The sequence below is a fragment of the Rhinolophus sinicus genome, chromosome 12 (assembly GCF_057876585.1).
Source record: "Rhinolophus sinicus isolate RSI-liver-muscle chromosome 12, RSI-T2T, whole genome shotgun sequence".
Classification (NCBI taxonomy): Eukaryota; Metazoa; Chordata; class Mammalia; order Chiroptera; family Rhinolophidae; genus Rhinolophus; species Rhinolophus sinicus.
The window spans coordinates 2,841,795-2,867,600 of NC_142512.1; the positions used below are offsets into that span (position 1 = coordinate 2,841,795).

Below are 25,806 nucleotides of genomic sequence, written 5' to 3' on the forward strand. Positions count from 1 at the left end.
GTCAGTCTTCTAGCTTTCAGACAGGTTAGAACATACAAATAACTCTTTGTGAACAAGGTCTGTTCTGCACCCTCTGAAACACAGCCCAGGGTCCCACATCAGGAATACCGGCCCCCTTCTGGAAGACCACCACCAGCACTGTCCTTCCCAGGCAGTGGGTTGGAACAAAGGCAAATGAAAATGTCACAAAACATTCTATCATTTTTAAGTTGCTTTTTTTCTCTCCCAGATTTAGTGTTCACTTTGTTGATACAAAGCTTGGCTTGTTTTCTAGAGTTCTGTCAGGGTTGATTTTGACACTTTTATGTAATTTTTTAAAGTTGCTGTGGTGAAGCAGGCTCTACGATTAGCGTCTTCTCTATTCTGCCCTGATGGCAACCCAGATACATTTTGCAGTGTGCTGTGAGTTACATCCAGGGCCCCAAACCAACAAATTCCACAACCAAAGTAAATTGCTTTGTTATGATAAATCTGGATTATAATGAAGACTTTCTTAAACTCCAGCATCAGTTTATAAAAGTTTATGATTAAAAAGTACCTAAGATAAATTTTGAAATCTGAAAGATTAATGAAGACAACAGTTATACATGACATGTTTATTCTCATTCCATCTTTCAAATTTCTGTACTTTGTGATGTAAATCTTTCAGAGAATGGAGAGACTAAAGTATATTATTGGCTATTGTGACATAACTTGACTAGTTGAGGTGTTGACTTTCTCTAAATGACCTATATTTTAATGTTCAATAGACAATGGGAGAAAAGATTTGAAGGTGGAACACCATAGGAATTCAGTGAATAGACTTGCAGATATTCCAGTTACCAAGAAGGCAATCGTTTAAGCAGTTTATCAGAATGACTGAGGAGAGTCTAAAAACCTTAGATTTCCTGGAACCCAGCGGTCTAGATTCTGATTTAATAGGTTTGTAGTGAAGCTGCAGAATCTTGTGTCTAAAAATTTACTGATATAATTCCAGTGCTCAAGCTGATTTGGACATCACTGGCAGCAAAATGGCCAATTTCCTGAATTTTCAATTCACATAGTATGGAAGGCCTCAATTAGAATCATTACACTTAGAAAACCATCTATATGCTTGGTGTGGAATTCCCATCTCCCTTGAAAAGGGTCATTAGCAAGGAGTAGTTTACTGTATATTTGAGAGGCACAGATTTTTCCAGATTTTATCATCAATTGACCTATTTAGTATAAGCTTTGTCATTTCCAAAATGTCAGACAATTTTAAAATAGTTTAGAAGCTCAATCTACCATTACATGCCATAGAATGAAGTTCAATTTGGAGCATAACCTTTTAAAAAAGACCACTGTTGCTCAAATGCATCTCTGCAATACAAGAAATATGGAACCCTAGGATGTATTTGCATTAGGCTCTGTCTGAGGTGAATGCATGTAGGCAAAGAATAACCATCACATATGAGTGTGTGTGAGACAGACAGGATGGGGACATCTTAGGGGTGGTCGAGGAGATACTGTCCAGAAAAGAGTTTAAATTCTCGGGATAACAGAGAAGTAGCAGTGAGAAATGTCCATGACAGCACTCACATGAGGATGAGTTTTATATTCAAGCCCAGAGGAGGCATGTATTAGACCTTCATGGCCGCATGTGTGACTTAAGAATTTTCCTGTTTCCACCTGGTACTTGTGGATGCTAGATCGGACTCTGATGAACAGAATTGTCAATTTATTAATGAAACATTGCTTGTGTTGAACAAGACAAGCTGGGTCAAGCATTTGAAGATGCTTTTGAGGTACTGAGGCAACATTCAGCTGGAGATCTTCAGTACTCCCCAGATTACAAAAACTACCCGACTTTCATCAACCACTGTTCTCATGTCAGAGGAAATCCCAACTGCTATGGTGTGTTGCCTGCAGAGGAACCTGTGTGTAACTGGAGAACAGTAATTAACAATGCTGCAGACCTGTATTTTGAAGGGAATATTCACCAATCTCTGCAGAACATCCCTGAAAACCAACTGGTACCAACTGCTGTTCTCCAGCAAAAGGGAGGAAAAGGCAGGAAGAAGCGCCGACTGTTCGAATACCTTCAGGAATCCCTGTGTAATCCCGAGATGGCAGCTTGTATTCAGTGGGTAGATAAAACCAAAGGCATCTTTCAGTTTGTATCAAAAAACAAAGAAAAACTTGCCCAACTTTGGGGAAAAAGAAAAGGCAACCGGAAGACTATGACTTACCAGAAAATGGCCAGAGCACTGAGAAATTATGGAAGAACGGGGGAATCACCAAAACCCGGAGAAAACTAACTTACCAATTCAGTGAGGCCATTCTCCAAAGACTCTCTCCATCTTATTTATTGGAAAAAGAGATCTTCTACTCACAGTATGTTCAGCCTGATCAAGGATATCTAAGTTTAAGTAACTGGAATGCAAATTGCAATTATACATATGCCAAATACCATGAGCTAAGTCAACCTGACTGTAAATATACCCTTACATTTCATGGTTTCCTGGCATCAGAAATCCCGACACATTTTGGGATTTTTCTCTTCAAGTAAATGTTGAACAGAAAAACAATTAACTTCATTGTTGCCATCTTTTATTAAATAGCATATAATCTATGCTAACGTCGTAAGAAGTTCTGCCAATGAACAATGTTAAAATGATCAAGTCCCATTTGAAAGTACAGACTGAATGTCCTTGTTCTTACTACTGTCTATGCAATACTTCTTCTAGGTTAACAATGCCAGTAGAGATGATTTAATTTATATATTCACTTAAACATTATTTTCCCGTCATACCACACACAAAAAAAATCACTAACATATATCTGATGGTTATGCAAACAGAAACTGATTGCATACAATAGTGTTCATTTCATGCTAAAATACATTTAATGGCTTTAAAAATCTTGGCTATCCTGAACCTATATTCTCTCTGCATTTCAGACCTCGTGGTCTGTCACCTTGTGGTGCTAAAGAAACAATTATCTAAGGAAAGCGCCACTTACTTTAATGATAAAACTCCAAACAAAACTTATACCTCCCACCAATTATTTCCTTGCATTTCTCTCTTCCCTAGAGTAGATTCAAAAGCCAGCCTGTTCTTGCTCTTCTGCCACTCAGCCACAGGGAGGTGCTCTTGCCCTGTTATCTTTCTGGCCCAACCTTGGAACATGATTTCCCGCCCTTGAACTAGGTCCAGCTGAGACCAAACTGGAATAGATGAAGAAAGAAAAAGAAAAAAAAAAAAAAAAAAAAGAAAAGGTTTTTGATAAATGATAAACTAGGAAATAATAAATCCAGAGAGAAACTAGGAGTTAGGCAGTCTGGCTTGAAAGCTATGGTTTACTCTCCATGTTCCATAAGGAGCTCAGGGAAGACATTTGTTTTTCTTCCTGCTTGGCAGGTTCATGCATGTGCCATCTGGATTACCATGAAGCAGGAGAGCTTAGCTTCCTAGACTACGTGGGCCATTCTCATCCAGGCCCACAGCTCCCTGGCGCCTGCCCTATCTAATTTTTAGCATTCCCACTCTCCTTTGTTCCACTGCCCTCCTGGTGCCCTTCCTTCCCCAGAGACTCTTAAGAAAGAACATGTGTGGGATATAAACAAAAAGCAACAGGAACAAGCAAAACAAATTCACTGATACAGAAAACAGAATGGCAGTTACAGAGGGGAATGGGGAGAGGACAAAAGGGTAAACGGGGTCAAATATGTGGTAACAGAAGGAAAATAGGCTTCAGGAGGTGAGCACACAATTGAGGAACAGATGAATTATGATGTACACTTAAAATTTACAGAATGTTATTAATCAATGTTATCCCAATAAATTTAATAAAAATTTTTTAAAAAACAAAACAAACAAACAAAAACGAATTTTCCTGTTCCCTATCCTTTTCTTTTTTTTTTTTTTACTAAGTTTATTGGGGTGACAATTGTTAGTAAAATTACGTAGATTTCAGGTGTACAATTCTGTATTACATCATCTATAAATCCCACTGTGTGTTCATCACCCAGAGTCAGTTCTCCTTCCATCACCATATATTCGATCCCCCTTACCCTCATCTCCCACCCCCCTTACCCTCTGGCAACCACCAAACCATTGTCTGTGTCTATGAGTTTCTGTTTCTCATTTGTTTGTCTTGTTCTTTTGTTGCTTTCGGTTTATATACCACATATCAGTGAAATCACATGGTTCTCCTATCCTTTTCTCATTGGGCATATTCCCACCCAGGAAACAGCTTGACCGGATGGAAAGGAGAAGAATCTATGGTTGGAAAGTCCTGGCAAAAAAAAAAAAGTTTATCCTACTAATTACACAACAGAGTGTTTTCATTCCGCCCACCCCCATACTTTTTTGTTTTGTTTTCTAAGAGATGTTGTTTCCTCTCCAGAATAAGGAATTTATGAGGCAATTTATTAGTGGTACCCACAGTGGCCACATCCCTATACCTATTGGGGCTACGTTTCTCCTCCTTAAAACTAGGCCAGAAACCAGTATTCACAAGGAATGGGGTTGGCTCCCAGCTTGCCTTGGGCTGAGCTTGTGCTCTGACAACCAGAATATCTCTGGGCCCTGCCCCAATGCTGGTCTCATCTTAATTTAGGGCTCTGGATCTCAGGCTTATAAAACCTGTAACTTAGGGCCAGTTGTGTGGCTTGGATCTGGCCCCTGCTCCCATACTAATCTTTCTTCTAGCTCTGCTCCCATCTTTCCTTTGAGGACCCCAGTGTCTCTGACCCCTGTTCTGATTGACGACTGCTAAGAAACCCTCTGGGGTTGCCAAAGAGCTCCTTGCCCGGACTCCATTTCTGTTACAGACTTGCTTCTGGTTCTAGCCTTGCTTCTGGTTTTAGGCTCCCTTCAAGCTAGGACCAGACTGGGCTTGGGATCTGCCTCTTACACCACCTTAGAGGGACCAAGGCTCATGTCCTGGAAAGAGAGGCAATGAACAAAGTGTCAACTGATTGTCATTGGTGCTAATTCAACGCCAAGAGGATTTACAATTTGTGGTGTGGGGAAAGAGGGAAGTTTATTCAATGTAAACAGCTCAATTGTGATACAGCAGAGCTATGGTGAAGCTCAATAGTGTTACAGCTCAATTAAGCGACAGCACGGCTGTGCGTCTACATGGCTTTGAGATGGTCCTGGGGCAAGGCCCCTCTCTGGCTTGATAGTTCTGCTCTGCTATAGTCTGGTCTGGCCCACTCCACCTGCTCTCCTCCACTCAGCTCTGGTCTGCCCTGCTTTGGTGAGATGTCTTCGCTATTTCAGCTCCAACCAGGTCAACTCAGCCTTCAATAACAAGGGAGAGTGTGCTCTCTGATGGGGTTGGAGGGTGTGACTTATACAGAGAGAAGTCCCCACCCCTGGTCCCTGATTGGTCTTCATGCCCATGAGAATGTCAAATCTCAATTTGATTGGTCCAAAAATCACAGTCTTAATTGGTCAGAATGGAGCCACTCTGTTTGGTCGGTATAAATGCTAGTGGGGTTATAGCTGTGCAGTTCCAGCTCTTATTGAAAGAAGGAACAGCTCAATCCTTTTGGTTGAAATGCAATTCCAGGATCTCCTTCGTATAGGTTAGCTCAGATGGTAGGAACGCAGTGCAGGCAGAATGTTCAGTTCAGTGTGGGAGGCACGCAGCTTAGAGCAGGCTTCTCCCTGAAGGGCAGTTTGCCTGAGAGGCCCCTGTTTAGCAATGGCTGCTAGGCTCTGTTGTCATAATTGAGCTCAGGTAGCCATCAGGAGCCCTTCTTGGTGGGTATCTTCTCAAGATCACCAAAAGTAGCTGCTGGATGTATTGCCCATCTCCACCCTACCCAACAGTTTCCAGGAGAATTTCCAAGGAAGTCAGTTTGAGCTCTGACTACTTGCATGCAGATGCCGGAGCTTTGTTGGGCAGCACATTATTTGCCCTGTAGCCTGACCACCCCCATCTGTGTCTGTGGCCTGTCCTCTCAGGAGTCCAGTTAATACAAGGAACATTTTCAAGGCAAATAATATGTGTGCCTGTCTTACACGATCCACATTATTGGAAGACTTTAGCTTGTTCCAGGCAAACACATACAAATCACACAGATATACATGTGCTGTGATTGACATCTTTTTCCTTCATGGGACTCATCCGGTGGCATGTTTCTCAGGGAAGGCTTTAATGAACCTGCTTTCACGTCATTTATTTTTTCTAACTACAATTATTTTTCCTAACTACTCATGTAATATATACATGTATGTTAGAAATAATTGTATACAATGAAAATTGAAAATAAAAAATGCAAAACAGATCCCTAAACCATTTTCTATCCCATTCCTCTATTTGAAGAACAAGGTAAAAAGTGGGTGTTTGTCCTCACAACTCTTTCTATGCATTTATAGGAATATCAAAATATATGTAAATATATATTTTCATAAATATTATTGAACCATTTGTATATGCAAATTACATTTTGCCCTAAGATGTACAAAGAGCTCACCATAACATGCAAGTGCATATAAATTTATCTGCTTCTTTTAAACTGCTCTATAATTTTTCCAGTGTATGTGTGAAACATAGATTAATGAGACATAACCTTATTGATAGACCTGCGAGTGGTTTAGAGTCTTTTACTGATACAAGCAGTGTCGAATGAATGATTGTCTCTTATTTAGAGAATAAGAACTGTGTGTATGAGATAATTTTTAGAAGTAGGTTTACTAGGGCAAAGGGTATCCCCCTTTTAAATTTCTACAACTATTGATTAATTAAGATCTGTAGAGGTTGTATCAATTAACACCTTCATAAATGGTGTATGAGGTTTTGTTTTGCTATAGCCTATCTCAGAATGTCAGTCAGTCAAGTGTTTGATTTGTACCATTGGCATATTATTTTGGTTTTATTTTTAATTTATGCTTAGAATCATCATATTTCCTCTTTGGGTGAACTATCTTCTATTATCTTTTGCCAGTTTTCCTTTTGGATTGTGGGGATTTTCTTCTGGATGTACAGGAACCATTGATACATTGAAATGATTATGTTTTGCCGTCTTTTGCGTCATGAGCCTCCACCCTGCCTCACCCACATTGCTGCTTGCCAACACTGTGTTTTCAGTTGAATTAACTAATTCTTTTCTTCTATGAGCTCTGGATTTTGTGTCATACATGACAGATTTTCCTTTTTTCCTGTTATTATAATTACCTACTTGTTTGCATTTAAGTATTGATCCATCTGGGGAATTCATCTTGCTGAAATACGTGAGGGTAAGAATCAATGACATTGAGTGCTTGCTGTCAACCAAAAATTGTGTTACCTTTCCATAATATAAAACTGAAATTGAAACATGACAGCCACATCAAGGACGGATTTTCTAGTCCTTTTAACTTGAATGTGTGACGAGTAAACAATTGTAAAATATGTGAAGAAGTGGTATGTGTCACCTACAGGCCAAGACTTTTAAGAAGTTCTCGGTCTGGTTCACCATCTAGACAGAGGCAACAGGGGAGCCTATTTGAAATATGGCAACGTAAGTTACCAGGAGCTTGGGTCTCTGAATCACCAGGGGCAAGATAACTGCTCAGTGACCAGTCACATCTTCAGTGACTGTTACATGAAGGAGAAATACACTTCCATTGTGATAAACCACTAAAATCTTGGGGCTTATTTATTAAAGTGGTTGGCATGGCTTCACCAATAAAAAGTCCAATGAAGAGATAGGTGTCTCTAACCACTCGTGTCTGAGCACACTTCATTTTATTTAGTGAGTGTTCTGCCCACTGCCAATGAAAGGGAATTGTTAGTAACCTAGCGTCTGTAAAGGACCTGGAATGGAGGTGGTTTATCAGCGGGTGATCTTCAGAGTTAACCACATATTCAAGTGAGAATTCTGTTCAGTGCACCTGTGTCATTCACATCCACAGTCCAGAACTTGGCAGAATCTGAAAGTAAAAAGCAGATTTATATCAAACCAGCCAAAGCTTCTTATAATTCACCTATTAATCATAATAATGCACTTCAAAGAAGACATCTAGGACAAATTTAAATTAGAGTTGTATACCAGGACAACAGTAGAAAACCAGTTCTGGCTGAAGGTAACAGAGTTACCGATTGCATAGGAAATTTATCAATGACCTATACCATCCAAAATAGGCATCATTTGTCAATACGAATGGAGAACCAAAGATGTTATCTGCAGAATACATGAAGAAGGAGTTTGATGAGCAAATAAAATACCTAAAGAAAGTGCACAACAAACATTTGGTGCTTAAGCTGAGGTTGATTTAGAAGCATGACTGTATGAACTTTTCCTCTTGGCTGTCGGGCATGAGTCAGATTTTACAAGTAGTTCTTTGAAGAACTACTTTGAAAACCAATCTAGTGCCTTACAGTAGTATTGAAGTAGCTTGTGAGTGAGTCTTCTATTCATTTTTGCTGCAATCTCTTCAAAACCATTTGTGAATCTTCAATCAAAGCGTTTGATGAAGGGAACACCTTGGAAACTGAAAGTTTTGAAGCCTTTAGCAAATTGGAATTATTAAAAACAGAGTGGATAAATAGGAAGCCATGGAATTTGTTACTACCAAAGCGAGGAAAGATGTGAATTAAACACAGAGAGCTCGGTGTATCTGGTTTAAGTTTGAAATGTTATAACTGTGTTTTGTAATTTCCTCCCTTTTGAGAAGAATTTTTTGATGAGCTTCCTGGGGATGAATTTGCATTTGTATTGAATGGAATGAAATAGAAAACACCTGTTATTTTGCAATATCTCCATTTGGTTTGGCAAAACATTCAAGATAATCAGAAATAGAAACAACTTGTTTGCTGAGTTTTATGGCATAAAATATTTGTCTAAGAATGACAATGTCAATGAAATAATGACAATGATGACAAAAATATTTGGACTGAAATATTTAAACATTTTCACACATGAAATCATAAATAATAAGCTCCACATAGTAGAATTTCCCTGAGCTTACCAGGAATCTCACATAGGTAGAAACAGCATTTTTTTTCAATAAAATATGGGCTACAGAGAAGTGTCAATTAAAGGTGTCAATAAATTCAAATTCATTAATGATAAAATACAAACTTGAAGAATATTGCCATTTTATAAACCAACTAAAAATAACAAGTTGGAGCACCGGAAAGTGAGGAGAGACACAACGTGGCAAGAACATATTTGAAGAAATAAAGGTTAAAATATTTTCAAATATGATGGAAAATCACAAACAGGTTCAACAGCTCAAAGGGAACCTTAGAGGGCTGAACAGAAAACACATCATACACAACCACCTCATAGTCAAATTCCTGAAAACCAATCATAAAGAAAAGAAATCTCAAAAAGGAGAGAGAGAAATAAAAAGGGCAGATTTTATAGAGAAGAACTATGTAACAGGGAAGGCTGAATTCTAATCCAAGCATTACATCAAGAAGACGATGGAATGACATTTTCAAAGTGCTGAAAGAAAATAACCATGTCAACATAGAATTCTATGCCCAGTTAAAGTAGTCTTTAAAAAGAAAGAGGAAATAAAGCCATTGTTTGATCCCTAGTCAAAGAAGAAATCACAAGGCAAATAGGAACTTATTTTGAAATGAATGGTAATGAACATACATTGTATGAAAATTTCTGGGTATCATTAAAACTGCATTTAAAACAAAATGTATAACATTAAAGGCTTTCAGAGAAAAGAATAAATATTTAAATCCATGGCTTGAACTACCACATTAAAAAGCTTGAAAATGGAAAGAAAATTAAAGTCCAAGTAGAAAACAAGAAGCAATAAAGAGAAGAAATCAATGAATTAGTAAATGGAGAACGCATAAAGAAAATTCAGAAAGCAAAAATTTGGTTCTTGGAAGAATATGATGTCATCAGTAATCCCTTGAGCAAGACATAAAAGGATGTGATACACATGATCAATATCAAGAATTGCACAGGAGACATCACTGGGAGCTTTAAAATGATGCTAAGGAAATAATTAATGGCCACTTATGAATATGGGTAAATTCCTTGTAAGATAAGACATACCTAGACTGATGCAGTAAGAAACACGACATCTGAATGGTCTTACATTTGTTAAAGAAAATGAATTTGAAATACAAAGCCTTCCCAGAAAAACTGAAGGCCCCAATGACTTCACTGGTGAATTCTGAAAATATTGAAGGGGAAAATGAAGAAATGATATTAGTTATACGTCATAAATTTCAGAAAATAGAAGAGGAGGATTATTGACCAGCTCATTTCCTGAAGGCAACAGAACCCTGATATGAAAACTTGAGAAAGATGTTACAAGTAAATGGAAGTGCAGACCCATATCTCCCATGATCACTGGAATAAATATTGACAAAATAGTCACAGAACAGAGCAATATTGAAAATAATCATAAGACATGATCAAATGTGAGTCAGCCTAGGAATGCAACGTTGGTGTCATGTTAAGAAGTCATTCAACATAAAGAGACTTATATTAAAGTAAGAAATGGCATGATAATCTTAAAAGATGGATGAACATTGTATGACACAATTCAGTATCTATTCACGATAAAGCATCTCGGCTTACTCAGAGTAGAGAGGATCTTTCACAACCTGATAGAAACCGCTATGAAATGCCTCCAGGTAATTATTATACTTGATGTTTCCCACAGAGTTGGGAACAAGGCAGGGATCCTGCACTTAGTATGTTTTCCCACGTTTTTCTGGATGTTTTCAACCAATATAATATGACAAGTAAGAAATAAAGATTATATCAGGAGAATAAAGATTATATAAAATGATTATATCATTTTATGTCAGAAGAAATAAAATGGCTTTTACGTGCCCTTCCCACAGTTGTATAGATATACTACTAAAATCTGCAAGAAGTAATAAATGAACGTAATCAAGTTACCCTATATAAGTTAAGTTTACCAAAATCAATTGCATTTTTATGAATTAGAATAACATGGGAAAGAAATTTAAAATTAGTATTATTCAAAATGCCATAAAAATAAACAATACTTGGAAGTAAATATGCCTAAATCTATAAGATATTCTTGAGACCAATTAAGGACATAAATCAATACACACATAGACTCTGTTCACAGATGGAAGAATCCATATTGCTAAAATACCTATTTTCCAAATTGATCTGTAGATTCACCATAAACTAGTCATGATCCCAGAAGTCCTTCTCTCTCTCTCTCTGTCACTCTCTCTTTTTGGATAAATTGACAGGTGATTCTAAAATGAATATTTAAATCTAAAGAAACTAGAATAGCAAAAACAATTTGAAAAACAAGAAAAATGTTGGACAACTTACACCACCTAATTTCAAGAATTACTGTACAGCTTTAATAATCAAGGCAGTGTGGTATTGGCTTTAGTACAGATAATAAGATCAATGATCAGAAAAAAGCCACACATAAATTGTCAACTGATTCTTTGACAGAGGTGCCAAGTTAATCCAAATTAATTAGGGAAAGGATAGTCTTTTTACTAATGATGCTGGAAAAACCAGACAACTATTATGGAAAGAAAATGAATCTCTTGGCATACTTCCTGACAAACACAAGTTTATGGATCAAATGGAAAAACAAAACTACCGTGTTTCACCCAAAATTAGACCTAGCCGGACAACCAGCTCTATTGCATGTATTGGAGCAAAAATTGATATAAGACTGGGTATTATAGTATATTACATTATGTTATATAAGACCCTGTCTTACATTACAGTAACATAAGACTGGGTCTTATATTAATTTTTGCTCCTAATGACGCATTACAACTGATTGTCCAGCTAGGTCTTATTTTCAGGGAAACACGGTATCTATTTAGAGAACAGCACAGGGATGAATTTTTTTGTAATCTTGGAAAAGGCAAAATTTTCTTAGAGAAGACACAGAGAGCTCTAACCAAAAATGGAGAACGAAGGGGAAGAGGAGGAGAAGATGGAGAAGGAGGAGAAAGAGGAGAAAAACGGGATTTCAAAACTTTACAAACTTTAGTTCATCAAAATACACCTCTAAAAGAATGCATAGCAAAGCCCCAGATTGAAAGAAAATGTAAGTTGAGCTTTTGCATAATAATGCACATTGGAAGTACAAGGAAAATAATACTCCATTCAAGCATAACGTATAAAATCTGAAAAATACTCTTCATCTAGAGTGAAATATTTTGTCATGTAGAATCGTAACTTGCTAAATTTCAAAGATGGAAAAATGTCTGCACTTGGAAACAGCTATGTACACTACTTAGGAGGCACATGATGTATAGAAGCACTACCGAAAACTTGCACTCAGTGCTTGTGACAAAGGGCCAAAATATTCTCCCGAGCATCAGAAACAGTCTTTCTCTGCTGGAATCTATTTCTGAAAACTCAGCAAAATGCAACAGCTAAAATTGGACTCTTTCCTTCTGAAATGGTAGATTAGAAAAATAGTAGATACTTTTTCCACTAGCTGTCAAACTTACGTAGTGATTAAGGAGAAGTGATTACTAGTTCATAGCATTTTAGGTTCAAATGTATATGCAACTTAAAAGCACAAAAACTTAATAGTAGCCTTAACGTGTTATAATGTAAGGGTTTCATCCTAAGAAAGTTGTCAAAGCTATTACTGGTTTATCCTCAATTTTTAGCTATAATCTTCCATGACTTATTTCTAATGATTTACATATTTTCTTTAATTTGTTTCACTTGACGTAAGGATGTTTCTTAGAATGTCTAATCATGTCTAAGTTTAATAATTGTATTATGTCTGTATGATCTATGCTTCTGGGTATTGGTAAATTCATTTTTATATTTCCCACTCAGTTTTATAAGGACAAAAAGATGATTAAATACTCAAATATTGGCAAAATCATTGTACACATTAACCTAATGCAAACTCGCCTTTGGAAAGACAATAGAAGGATTTAAGTGACAAATTTAAGGTGGGTTTTTAAAAAAGTGTTTGAAAATCAAAGATCGGCTATAATACTGGTCCAGTTGTCATAAATTGACAAATGACTATAGTACCCACTAAAGGATTGGAAAGGTGGATCTTTTCTGGCCATTCAAGACTGAAGAAATTGGTGAAATCCTGAAGCAAAAGGAGCAAATATCCTTTCTCTCTTAACATATATACTGAAAAGAGAGATTTCTAGTTTCACAGGCCTTATTCAAAAAGCGGATAAGTACGAAGTATACTCCAATTTTTTAAGTAGCTTATTTGATCTAAGGTGATAGATACTGAGGTTGAAAATAAAACATTTCAAAATGCAAAAGAGCTATCTCTGGGAATCAAGCTTTTAAATACTTTTCTATTTTATACATCGAAATTAATAGATTTCAGATTTAGGGTAAAGTTTTTTTTTGTTTTTTGTTTTTTGCTTCCCCCAAGTTCTCTGCCTGTTACATGTCTGCTTTCTTAATTCAGGAAATGAATTTTCCTATTACGTTTTGCTCATACGACCCAGCAAAAGACTGGGCCAACGCCCACCAAGGTCTGAATGGAACTCAGCGCTGCCCACGAGCAATCTCTGAAACTTGCGACGCCTGGGCCTTGCACGTGAGCTCTGGGTGCCCCTGACCTTGGCCACCGGGCTTCTGTGCGCATGCACAATGACGTCAGCTCTGACCTGCACCGTTGCTTGGTTACAGCCATTCTGGGCTGAGAGATTCCAAACTGCCTACCTCGCTGCTGGGATATTGTGGCGACAGGGAGTTGGTTGCTCTAGAGTCTGCTGTTGGTTGGGCTCGGGAGAAAAAAAGCGTGAGAAGTGCCGAGGAGGTTCTGAAGCCCTTAGGCTTGGCCATGAAGAAGCTTTTTGGCTTCGGGCCTCCGAAGGTCAGGTCCCGCTCGGTTTTCAGAAAGAGACCACAGAGCGGTGATGTTGGCCGGCAGCCTGAGACTGGAGATGGCATCTCCTTGGAGTCCAGGTGCCGCATCCGAGGCAGAGACCTCCAAGAAATCCACAAAGCTGCCTACAGGGGCGACGTATCAGAAGTGCAGAGGCTTCTCTCGCTCCATCCAGACAGATTGAATGACAGAGACAGGAAGAAGAGGTGAGAAGGACTGCGAGGCCAGTGGCCACGGGCGGGCCTGGAGGAGGCTGGGGGGACCTGGGAGAGGGGCTCACCCGCCCGGCTCATCCAGGTGGAGCTCAGCCCTCCTGTCACCCAGGGCTGTGCTGGGTTCCCTCGCGGGTGGGACCTTACCTGGGGGCCAGTGCCCAGGCCGACTTTGTGAGCACCAGGAACAAAATCTCAAGGACCCGTCACTCATAATTCCCCTTATAAAGCACTTTACTGACAATTTTAAAGAAATTTAACTAAATATCAATAATAGAGATGAAAAGAAGTATATACAGCATTTTAGTTTTGATGTGCACAGTTTGAGACCATATTGTTAAATACTATAGAAAAGTGCATAATGAGAAAACAAATTCCCATAATAGAGCAACTTGTGGGCTAAAAGTTCAGCTAAAACCCAGTGTCCGTTTTACATCAGTGCACACCCAGGTATGTGTGGTGTCTATTGAGGGGCCTTAGAAGGGAAGCTTCCAGTGGCAGATGCTGTGGTCAGTCTAGGAACACTTGTTTTCTCACCGTCTGTACTCTGCCTCTAGTTATGTTTTACATAAGCCGACTAAACTCGCAGGGTTTTAAAAGTTTTGGGCTGCACATGTAGTCTCTTTGATTGGAGTGATAAAATTAAGGATCATTTTGTATTTGGTACAGTAGACAAATAATTGCCCTTCTAGGTGTCAACAGGTGCTCTATTGCCACAATTTCCTTACTAAGAGCTGAAAAGAGAGATAAATGATTGGAATATAGCAGAAAATGCCCAAACACCCTAATATATGTCAGATGCTAGAGCTGGATAGTGGTGACATTTCACGTTAGTAGAAAAGATGAATTCCTCGTGAATGATGGAGAAATACCTGTTAATTATTTGGGGGAAATTTGTTAGATTTTCATATCACAAAAATAAGTTCCAGATGTACTATAGATTAAAAATTATAAATATATGAAATGGGGAAAGTACCAGAAGAAAACAGAAATGCCTATTTATAGACTTTTTATGTTGGCAAAGACTTCAAAAGCAAGAGTTCAGAAGGTTGGTTGAGCAATATAAGAAATCAAAAGTCTCTGTATATCAGAAAATAATAAAGTAAAAGAAAATGTACTTCCAAATTATGTACGGCATACGTATATCAGAGAAAAAGTGTATCTTTGTTTTATAGCGAAGTCTCTGAAAACAACAAAAAAAAAGCACTCGAATTTTGAATTGGACCAAGTTCTTTCTGTGTATCTTTCAGTGACCAATATTTAGTGTCCCAGGTAAAATAAAGGAATTAAAGTTGAAAGAAAAATGAAAAACCTTTTCCATCCTCAAAGGGTGAGAAAACGAAGAGCCATGGTATTTGTACTGCTGCTTCAAATTTAAGTTGCTTCTGACTTTTCAAACAGGCAGTTTGGTGATAAGTACCACATTTAAAAATGTATATTCCCTTTACCCATCAATTCCAAGTACTAAAATATCTTTATGAAATAATTAGATAAATCACATACAATTTGTTTTTCTCAGCACTGCTTACAATATCAATGTATTGTGAAGAACTCACATCAACGGATTTCGTAAATAAATTGCAGTGCATCCGTAGGATGGAATTACCTGAGACAGTTGAAGGTGGTATGGAAAATACGTACATGTGTACGTGCAAAGATGTACTTTGGTAGATCGGAAAAGGAGAAAAGCATTCCTTTGATTATACACACACACAGACTGTGATGTTATTTTAGCCAAAAATATGTGCAAACTTGATATCTGAGTATTTGTACTGTGACATTTTCCTTTTTAAAAAATCTGATGTCTACACTGAACATATACAGAAATTCTAGTAACAGTTTATTATTAATAAAGTAATCCCAGGTAATATTTCATTATTCCCAGAAATAAGAATCTTGTAAACAACTAAAATAGATTAAAACAATGTCTGTTTTCTACATTTTATTTTTATTTTTTTAACGATTGGTATTCTCTGGCAACTTTTAGCCTCTTCAGAAGTAAAGGCAGTCTTTTTATCTGTGCCTGTAGAAGTTCATATATGTATATTTGTAAATACACTTACGTGTGTTTTTTTTTATTACATAGAGCTTCATTACCTATAATATTAAATAATTTTTGATTAATCATTTTGGTTCTGTCTTTATGGAAATCAACAATAGCACATATAAGTGATCATCACTATTGCAGAAGTACCGCTTTACTATAAAAATTGTGTTTAAAAATATTGAACTCTCCAGCTCTAGTTATCCATTCTTCCAATCCATTCATTCATCAAATATACCCTGAATAACTGTTACGCAGCAGACACAATCTACTCAGGACTCTCAGAATCTGTCTCTCAGGCCCTTTTCATCCTTAAAAACTTTATCTTGCCTAGAAGGAGCAAAATAAAAAATTGTAAATGGAAGTATTAGTACCTAATCTCAATTGAAGCTTTTCCTCCCTCATTTCAAACAAAAGGATTTCTACAGTTAGGACATTGTGAACAGTGACTAAACTTGCTGTTTAGCTAGTGTACAATAGTATTAAATATGAATATTGATCATTGGAAATCATCCGATTTTCATATAATCTATGAATCTAAACAGTCAATGAAATGAGCCATCCCTAGTCACTTGAATCCTGAGTCTCCTTTGGCTTCAAGTTTCTTGAAAATCAAAACAAGAATTACTTTGTGATTTTAGTCCTCTTTCCCCATGAGGTTCTTAAGAATGAACATTTACTTAGATGCCAACTTATGACGAGAACTGCGGAAGGTCTGATGTGTTTCCATTATTTCACTTCACGTCGGGCACCACGGGAGGTAGGATGCCCGTTCTCGTAAGTACCAGTAAGAAATTATTTAAATGCTGCCAACTATACTTTCAAGGCGTTCTGAACTATACATTACCTTCCAGGGTGAGAGGTGTTAAAATATGAAAAAAGAAGCATCTTAGAACCAGTGCAGTGCAGTGTTCTTTCTTACTCCTTAAAATATGGCTGCAAAGTGGGTAGAATGATATCATTTTACTTCATTGAAATGTTGTCTTGTAAAGTAGTAGTGATGGTAATAGTTCTGATAATATTACCAAACAGTTATTGAGCTGTGTGTTTTGTGCTAGGAAGCTAAGTAAACACTTTGCATAGATTCCCATTTAAGCCAACAACAGTGTCCTGTGATGTTAACTACTGTTTTTATGCCCCTTTTGTTGATGAGGAAATGGAGGCACACAAAGGCTAAGGGACAGCTAATAAGTGGTAGTTCAATTAGGAGCAAACCCGAGTTGAGCTGATTCCCCACGTCATGCTCTCTGTAGTCACATAGGCTGCTCTCTCATTAGTGTGGCGAGTAACAAGAGCTCGTGAATATTGTCCTTTGTGCAGAAGAAAACTCCATGTTGGGTTTGAAGGCATTGGAGTAGTGCGTCATGTTTACAATTGCGTGCAGAACTGCATGTTTGAGACAGTGCCCTGTAATGTCCTAAATGTCCTCTCACCCTTACAGGACTGCTCTCCATTTGGCCTGCGCCTTTGGCCATCCGGAAGTGGTGACTCTTCTAGCAGAGAAAAAATGCCAGATGAATTTCGGTGACAACAAAAACAGGACGGCTCTAATGAAGGTATGTGGTAGCCTGCTCTGTCAACAGGAGATGGATTTGATTTCAGTATTTAGAATAAGAATGAATATCTTAATTAACTATAACTAATGGTGGAAACTTGTGGAATGCTTACTTTGAATTCCCCAAATTTGCCGTTTATTTAATGACGTAATCCTGACAGGCCGTGGAGTGCCAGGAAGAGCAGTGTGCAACAATCCTACTAAAACATGGAGCGGACCCAAATATGAAGGACTTCCGTAGCAACACGGCTCTCCACTACGCGGCCATGGGGCACAACACTGCGATAGCTGAACAGCTGCTGCAATACCAGGCAGATATGGAAGCAACCAATGAGGTATAGATCCACAGACTGTATTTACACAATACTTGTAATACATGTGTTTCAGCCACAAGCATTTTATTTCTAGTCGATATATACTGCATGCTGTACATCGGGCTCTGTCGCCATAGAATCAAGTCCAAAGCCAAGTCAGGCAGGGGAAATGGGGTGCCCACAGAAAGGACCCAGCTCTGTCCTGTAACAGTCCTGTTACTGCATAGGAGTGGGTGCCAGGCTCAGAGCCCACCAAGGACTGAAGGCCTGGGGGAAGGGAAGTATGTGGGGGTGGCTGCTGCAGGGCAGGGCCTAGGAGATGGGTGCTCCTGGGGGTGGGTGGGTGGAGGAGTGGAACCTGGGTCCCGCTGGGGAGCTGGGGGTGTGCAGGTGGGGAGGGGAAGCAGCAGGACACAGGCCCTGAGCAGGCCAGGCCTCGGGGGTTCTGAAGATTGGGGCAAGAGGGCCAGTCACGTCTGGACATCCAGCAAGGGCATGCGCCTGTGCTCGTAGCCACTCTGCCAGCCACGGCCCCCTTGGGGTCTCCACCTCGGAGTGGGGCTCCTGCTCAGCCTCGTGGAGACGCTGGGCGGGTTGTAGGTGTACAGAGGGAGCAGGTGATGGGGACGCGTTCACCCCTTTTTGTTCCTGGACATACATCACGTCTGGCCACTGCCACCCGGCAGGAACGCCCTTGGTTGACACAGGAAGAGTCAATTTTACATCTTTGGAAGCTCAAGCGTTCCCTGAATGCAAACAGTTGGAACTTAATTTTCTGAAATTTCACTTTACATGATGATACCTCTAAAGTAGCAGTAGAGGGTACAGCTCTCCTTTATGCACTTACGACAAATTAGTTGTGAAAACACAACTGGTTACAGGCAACACTTCCTTTTTTAAGTGTGTTTTTCACGTTCGAGTTGTTTTCCAATTAAGGCAAAACAATGCAGGAAAGCAAAATTTGTCTTTGAAATCGGCATTACCTTAAAACTCCAACAAGCAAAGGCATTTTACAATGTCATAGAAATCTTCCTGCTGTTGACAAGTTGCTATTTATAAACAAGTGATTTATATAAAGCGATTTAGCTCTCATTGGCCAAAGCCTAAGAGGGAAAAAGGAAATGGAAAGGAAATAACTATCCGAAATATGCAGGGCAATTTGGAAATTTGACTTTTGAGGGGAAATAACAAGAAGAGGTTTTTCAAAAACTCATGGACATAGACAACTGTACAATATTTACCGGAGGGTAAAGGGGGGAGGGGTCGGAAGAAGAGAGAAAAGGGGGTCAAATATATGGTGATGGAAGGAGAACTGACTCTGATAGTGAACACACAGTACAATACACAGATGATGTATTATAGAAATGACACTTGCAACCAACATAATTTACTAACCAATGTCACCCCAATTAATTTAATTATTAAAATGAGGTTGTTGTTTTTTATTTTAGTTTTCCTTCAGTTTATATGCTCAGTCAAGGTCCTCTTAAGTGTTGGGGGATAACAATCCTTACTTTGGGGGAGAGAGTCAGTGAGTTGTAAACTTCCCTGAGACCACAACGAGGAAGGCTCCGAATCCACCAGATTGCAGTGAACAGGTGGCAATTAAGTGGGAAACGAGGGAAGGACAGATAATTAAGTGACGTATCATCCTGTTCTGGCAGGAAGAGCCTCCTCGGTAAGAGTCTAAACTCTGCTGTGAAGTCTAGACGTCCCATGAGAAGTAAGGAGTTTAGCAATAAGGAAATCAAGTTGCATTTTGAGTTTATTAATCCCGTTGCCACTCCTACCCAGGAAATTAAGTGTGGTTTTCATAAGTGACATGCCTCTTCCACTTTTATTTGGCCTAATCCTCAATGTCAGAGGAAATTGGCGACATAGGCGAGAGAAGAGACCGAAGTGATCGTCTACTGGACGAGTTCTCGGCTAGACTTGTGCTGGCGAACCACACCCACCCTAGGAACTTTCAAAACATTTACAGCCACTTACAAGCTAGGCTCTTCCCTGAAGGTTTTGACTGAGTAAAGCTAATAAGGCCTGGACATGTGTCATTTAGAAAGACTTCCCTGAGATTCTGATACAACTCTTGGTTAAGAACTACTAGTGCAGCATATCAAATCGCAGATCTCAAATACTTAAGAAACCTCTGGAAGAGGTGGTGTATGAGAGGTGATTTTCCTTCGGCTCTCTCCTTCCCAACACTCTTCGCCTGACTTTTGAACTGTCTGTACCTCTGGGCTCGAGAAGTGGAAGGAAATATCAATGGCAGTATCTACTGGCTTAAAGAAGAACACGTTTTCCCTTTCAGCCATCAGTCATTCACTGGTGCTCAGGGATTCTTGAGAAATTTGCTGATGGGTGGTCCCCTGATGCGTTGAATCGGGCCCTTTAAGAATTTTGCATGTTTGTTTGTGCTCAGGTTGTGAGATCAACAAATGCTTACTGCAAGCAGGGTTTTCCTGCAGTAATAGGAAATTGTGAACCTACTTTTTTGCCTGTTGTTCTGTAAATCTCCAGTTTTCTTTGTTTTTTAATTAAATTTGTTGGGATGACAATGGTTATTGTATTTAAATAGGTTTCAAGTGTACATTTTTATAATGCGTCATCTATATGTCATATTATGTGTTCACCACCCAGAGTCAGTTCTCCTGCCTTCACCATATATTTGACACCCCCCCCCCCGAACCCTCCTCTACTATCCACTGTCCCACCTCACCCTCTGGTAACCACGAAACTGTTGTCTGTGTCTATGAGTTTTGGTTCTTTGTCTTGTTCATCTGTTGCTTTCAGTTTCATATCTCACATATGAGTGAAATCATATGGTCCCGACTTTTTTTTGTCTCATTTATGTCACATAGCATAATAATCTCATGATCTATCTGATCTGTGTTGCCCCAAATGGCAGCATTTCATTTTTCCATGGTAGAGTAATATTCCATTGTGTATACATACTACATCTTCTTTATCCAGTCATCTGTTGAAGGACAGTTCGGTTGTTTCCATTCCTTGGCCACCGTAAATGATGCTGCAATGATCCAAAGTGTGTGATAAACTCTCTCAGTATGTCTGTGACATTCATACAACCGTGGCATAATCACGATGGTAGGTTTAAAGATCAAATCCCATGAAGTTAGTACTAATACAGATGGGAAGTGTTACTAATGTAGTGTCAGGAGTCCTATAGTGTAATTATCCATTGGATTAACAATCTATAAAAAGTAAATAAAAATAGATAGTGCTTTGAATAAGAGTTGGAAAAATTCTTGAAGTGGGTATGAGTCTCAGTGACACTTGTATTGCATGTTGGGGCCCCATTTTTTAATGAAGCATATGATACTAAAAACCGGACAGATTTTACATGCAAATATTCGCATTAGACACAAGCATTTGGAAACAGCAAATATGAAATGCCAAATGGCTATAGACTAATTGTGGCTCCTAGATATTTACTTTCCCTACGTATGTTGAGTCAACATGGAAAGTTTTGGAGACTCATGAAGAAATAAGGATGTCAAGCTTCTCTTAAAGAATCCAGCCTGGTCCCCTTGACTCCCGACTACAGTTGGGTGTCCTGTGGCGAGGCTGTGCCTCTTTATGAGACATGTGTTCTCTAGTGTGCTGCTGTCCCCACCGGGGTTCTTCACTTATTTGGGTCACCTTCTTTGCCTCCGGAAGCACTGGAGTGTGCGATTCCTCTTTTACAGAATATTTTGATAAACATTTCAAGATTTTCAAGACATTCTATATTGGTTTATTATATGTATTTTATATTAATCTCCTTAGAATGATAGTGAGTTTTTCAAGCTGGAATTCCTAAGTTGTTTTTCTTTAAAAAAATAAAAATAAATTAAAAAGACCGTCTTTTTCATTATACGTCCTATAAATAATCATACCCATTGAAATGTCTTTAAGTCTTATGGGTATAATTGTAGATGTTACGCATATTCCAGACAGTATTCCACCTTCCTCCTCAACATAGTTCCTTAAACATGCAAGTGGTTTAGTCGCTTTCGTTATGCTAAAAATAATCCATGTAGATCAGTATTAAAACGTTAACTGAGAAGCCATGATATTTTATTTCTGATTTATATTTTGCATGAGTTATACAATAATTTTAAATAGAAATTAAACTAGAACCAAAATAAAAACAGATTTTTTCAAAAAGTAGGTAGGCATTGGGGTCCCAAGATTATCATTGTAACTGAAATGCAATTTCATATTGAGTTTATCAACAGCTAAGATAAAAACTTATTGTCTCACAATTGGAGAAAACCCATGGACCATTTAGTGATAAGCAATCAAAGATCATTTGAAGCCTAACTCTTTTTAATTTAGAATCCATTTCCTTAGTGACCCTTTTGGAGCAGGAGAGCCTGAAGTTGACATTTGGGATACTGAGAACACTGATAGAAGAGAAGCAAGCAAGTTTGTATAAGCTGCAGAAAACCTTCACCTCTGTTGGAAAACTCTCCAAATTGTATCCCTAATATTCTATGATGTTTCAGACGTTAACGTTTGCCACAGAAAAGTATTGTCAGATCGGGATTAAGCAGCCTGAAACACTTCTTTAGTAATGGGCATATAGAGCACAGTTTTATAATACTTCTCAAACACAGGTGATCTTTCTGGAATCTTCCTACTGGGGCACAGTAAATGATTTCTGGTAAAGTACATATTCTTTGGAATACAATGTAACAAACACTACCCCAGAAATAGTTATTTAGGTTATCAATTCAATAAAACGACTTAAAGCATTTGTGTCTATGTTTTCGAGCTTGGAGATACAGGGGTGAAGAATAGCCCCTGCCCTCAGAAAGCTCCGGGTTCAGACGGGGAACGATAAAATAACTGCAGTCTAGTGTGATAGAGACTGTGATAGGAGCACAGATTCTTGGAACCAGGACTGTCAGTGTTTGAAGGGAGCTCTGGAGAGTGAGGTGAAGTTCATCTGTTGGAGAGGAAGGAGGAGGGTATTTTAAAGGGAAGAGCCGCAGATGACAGCACAGAGGGCTACTTTGTATTTACTTTCTCTAGTGTATGTTCAAGTTTAGAGGATCTTTTATGAGTTTTCAAATTCAATTTAGAACTATGTAGTTTTTTAAACTATAAATTGTTTTCTCTGTTTTACAGTTTGATTTTACACCACTTTTAGTTGCTGTGCATAAGAACAGCCAGAAAATGGTGGAATTTTTACTCGAGAGACATGCAAACATACATGCAGTTGATAAGTGGAAAAGGTACAGTTGTTTGTTCTTTTTTAAAAAAAACTTACTATTGTTTTAGAGTGGTAACAGTCACTCAAGTCACAAAGATTAAATTAATAAGAAGACAATTATTCTATAATTACAAAGTTATCAATATCAGCACGTCATCATTTAGGAAGAAAAGCAATTATTCTGACTGGTGAACAGAAGAAGCATATCCTGCAGGATTCATATTCATTTATGATATCGACTGATGTCATTTGTCATTGTAGTTTTTGGTCACGTGGTATTATATTAGCTAAAGGGTTTTCACAGTAATGTTACTAGTTTTGTATAGTATGGACTCTAACTTAGTTTCTGATGCAATATTAGATTTAGTCTCTCTGACATTGTTTTTAACCTCTACTGTGTATTCAGTTTTCATTAAAAGATACACATTAAATGTAAATAGGAGTTGATTTGTTGTTCGGATGACTCTGCTTTACATTGTTTTCTTCAAGGAATGGTGATGTTGTAGGGTTTTCCCTAAGCGACTGTGAATTACTACTACCAGACAGTCCTCAGTTTTTATCCTTCTTCATTTCTAGTCTATTTTGATGTTGTTTGTTTTCTATTTTTAATTGGTATTTAACCGAATAAACTTTTTCTTTAATGAAGACAAGCCATGGATGGGTGATAAGAAAAGAGATGGGCTTTCAGTTCATTCAGGACTGGGTTCAATGCTCAGCTTTCCTACGTGTCACGTGTGTGACCATAGGAACGTTACTGTCATCACCACACATGTTTCCCGATGTGGAAACGAGGGAAATAATATCTCCTTCAAGGATGGTCGTGGGTCATGACCTGGCATGTGATTCAGTGCCCGGCACATGCTATGAGCACCATTAACTGAACGATGACAAAATTACTAGAATTATTACTAATATTATTGTTTTGAGCCTGCCAAGTAGCTTTAACTTACCTGACTTCTGGCTGACTTTGGATGCACCATATATAAGACTAGGAAGAAACAGGAATTCTTGATTGAAATCTTCACCTACTTCAGATAAGTGACCTCAGCAGAGTTACTTGTCTATTAAAGAACTTTAAATTAGCAACTTCTAGGTGGTACCTAAGTGGGGCAAGAGGCTTTTTTGTTTGTGTGTTCTTTTGTTCCTTGATTGTAGCCTTGGACATAATTTAAAAGATGAACTCTTAAGCGTGTAAATGGTCGATTCTATACAGACAAGCAATATATTGAACTCAGTAAAGACTATCACTGGTGCTGTTTACATAACTTAAAGTTCCTAAGGGTGAAGTGATCTCTCTGTTATTTCAGAACGGCCCTCATACTTGCTGTAAAGTATGCATCCTCAAATACAGTCGTGCTTCTGCTTCAGGCAGGTGTTGATGTCTTTGCTCGAGATTGCATTGGATGGACTGCAGAAGACCATGGGATTATTAGAGGTTTTGAGGCGTAAGTGTTTACATTGAAATGCTAGTTATCACCAAACTGAGCTTCAAAACACTTTAACTGTTACTTCTTAGGTAACAGGTGAGACTTCATAACTGGGCTCAGGCAGTGGGGGAATGGCAGTGAGTTAGTAGACATCCTCAGCCAGAAACCAAACAACCGGTCAGACGTGTAAGACGTAGCAAAGGGACAGATTCCTTATCACACAACTTTGAAGACCTTTATCTTTAGGGATCCCAACGTTCTCCATTTCATCCCAAGCATAACCCCTGTGTGTCAGGTACCAATAATGTTTCTTCTCTGACTTTTCCAACTAGTTATTTGGGGGTGTAAAATGTACAGTTTAGCAGGAAATTCTCTACTTTATGGAGGCTATCGGCTGTGCTCCCCCCTTGAATTTTTCAAGAAGCCAAAGTGTTCCCTAAGGCCAAGGGGGACCATCCTCTTTCACAAGTCAGATGGAGAGGGAAGGAAGGTCATTCTGGTCATTCATTGGCTTCCATTGATTGTGTTGCTGCACGGTTGCTATAGAAACGGGTCCTGTGGTCATGACTACCTGTGCTCCCAGGTGCCCTTGCTGATCCCGAGTCCTCGGTGTTCATGGTTTCCCACACTTGGAATTCCAAGTGATGATATTTTTTACTCGACACACATGGGCTTGCTTACATTCTCAGCCCCTATTCCAGAGCACCAGCACCCTGTCGCGGGAGCTTGGACTTCTAGCTTTAGCCACACACACCCTTCCCCAACACTGAAAACCTATGCGGGGCCCACATCTCAGCCCAGACCTCGTGATGACTTACCCTTTTGAGTGTCTTGTTGTGTCCTCTGCTAGCACATGTTAGTTGCAACGTTCTGAGCTGTCAGAGAGGTGCCAGTAATGCTGCAGGAAAAGATCAGACTTTCCTTTCTCCTTTGTTACCAGATCTGTACCCCAAGGCCACTTGCTGTCCCATGGAGTATCTTTCCTTAGGTCCTGGAAGGTCCCATAACGCCTTTCCCAGAGTAGTAGGCACTAACTTGCCTGCGATTCCTTAGTTGAGATGAGGCTCAGTGATCTGTTTTCCAAAATAATGAAAATCTCTCAAGTGACTTGACTCTGCCTCAGGTTTCAGAATATTTAAAGTTGTGCCTGACATGGAAGCCAGTACACAGAAAGCTCTGGATCTAAAGGAGGTTACTTGGTGTTAGAATAGCTGCACCCCTTCCATGCCTCATGAGTGTGCATGTGTTATATCTTCCAAGTCAACTGCGG

General features: G+C 38.9%; 1 protein-coding gene across 1 annotated transcript; it reads left to right on the top strand.

Annotated features, from left to right (window-relative positions):
- Positions 1-1,709: 1,709 nt before the first annotated feature.
- LOC148756434 (uncharacterized) lies at positions 1,710-25,435 on the top strand (the record flags this gene model as incomplete). The annotated part of the gene is given in 8 exon segments (XM_088788977.1): positions 1,710-2,253; positions 2,256-2,453; positions 13,387-13,489; positions 13,571-13,975; positions 17,467-17,581; positions 17,742-17,915; positions 23,025-23,131; positions 24,417-25,435. Coding segments are annotated over 8 exon segments (1,788 nt in total), but the record flags the coding sequence as incomplete, so codon positions are not given.
- Between the last annotated feature and the right edge of the window lie 371 nt (positions 25,436-25,806).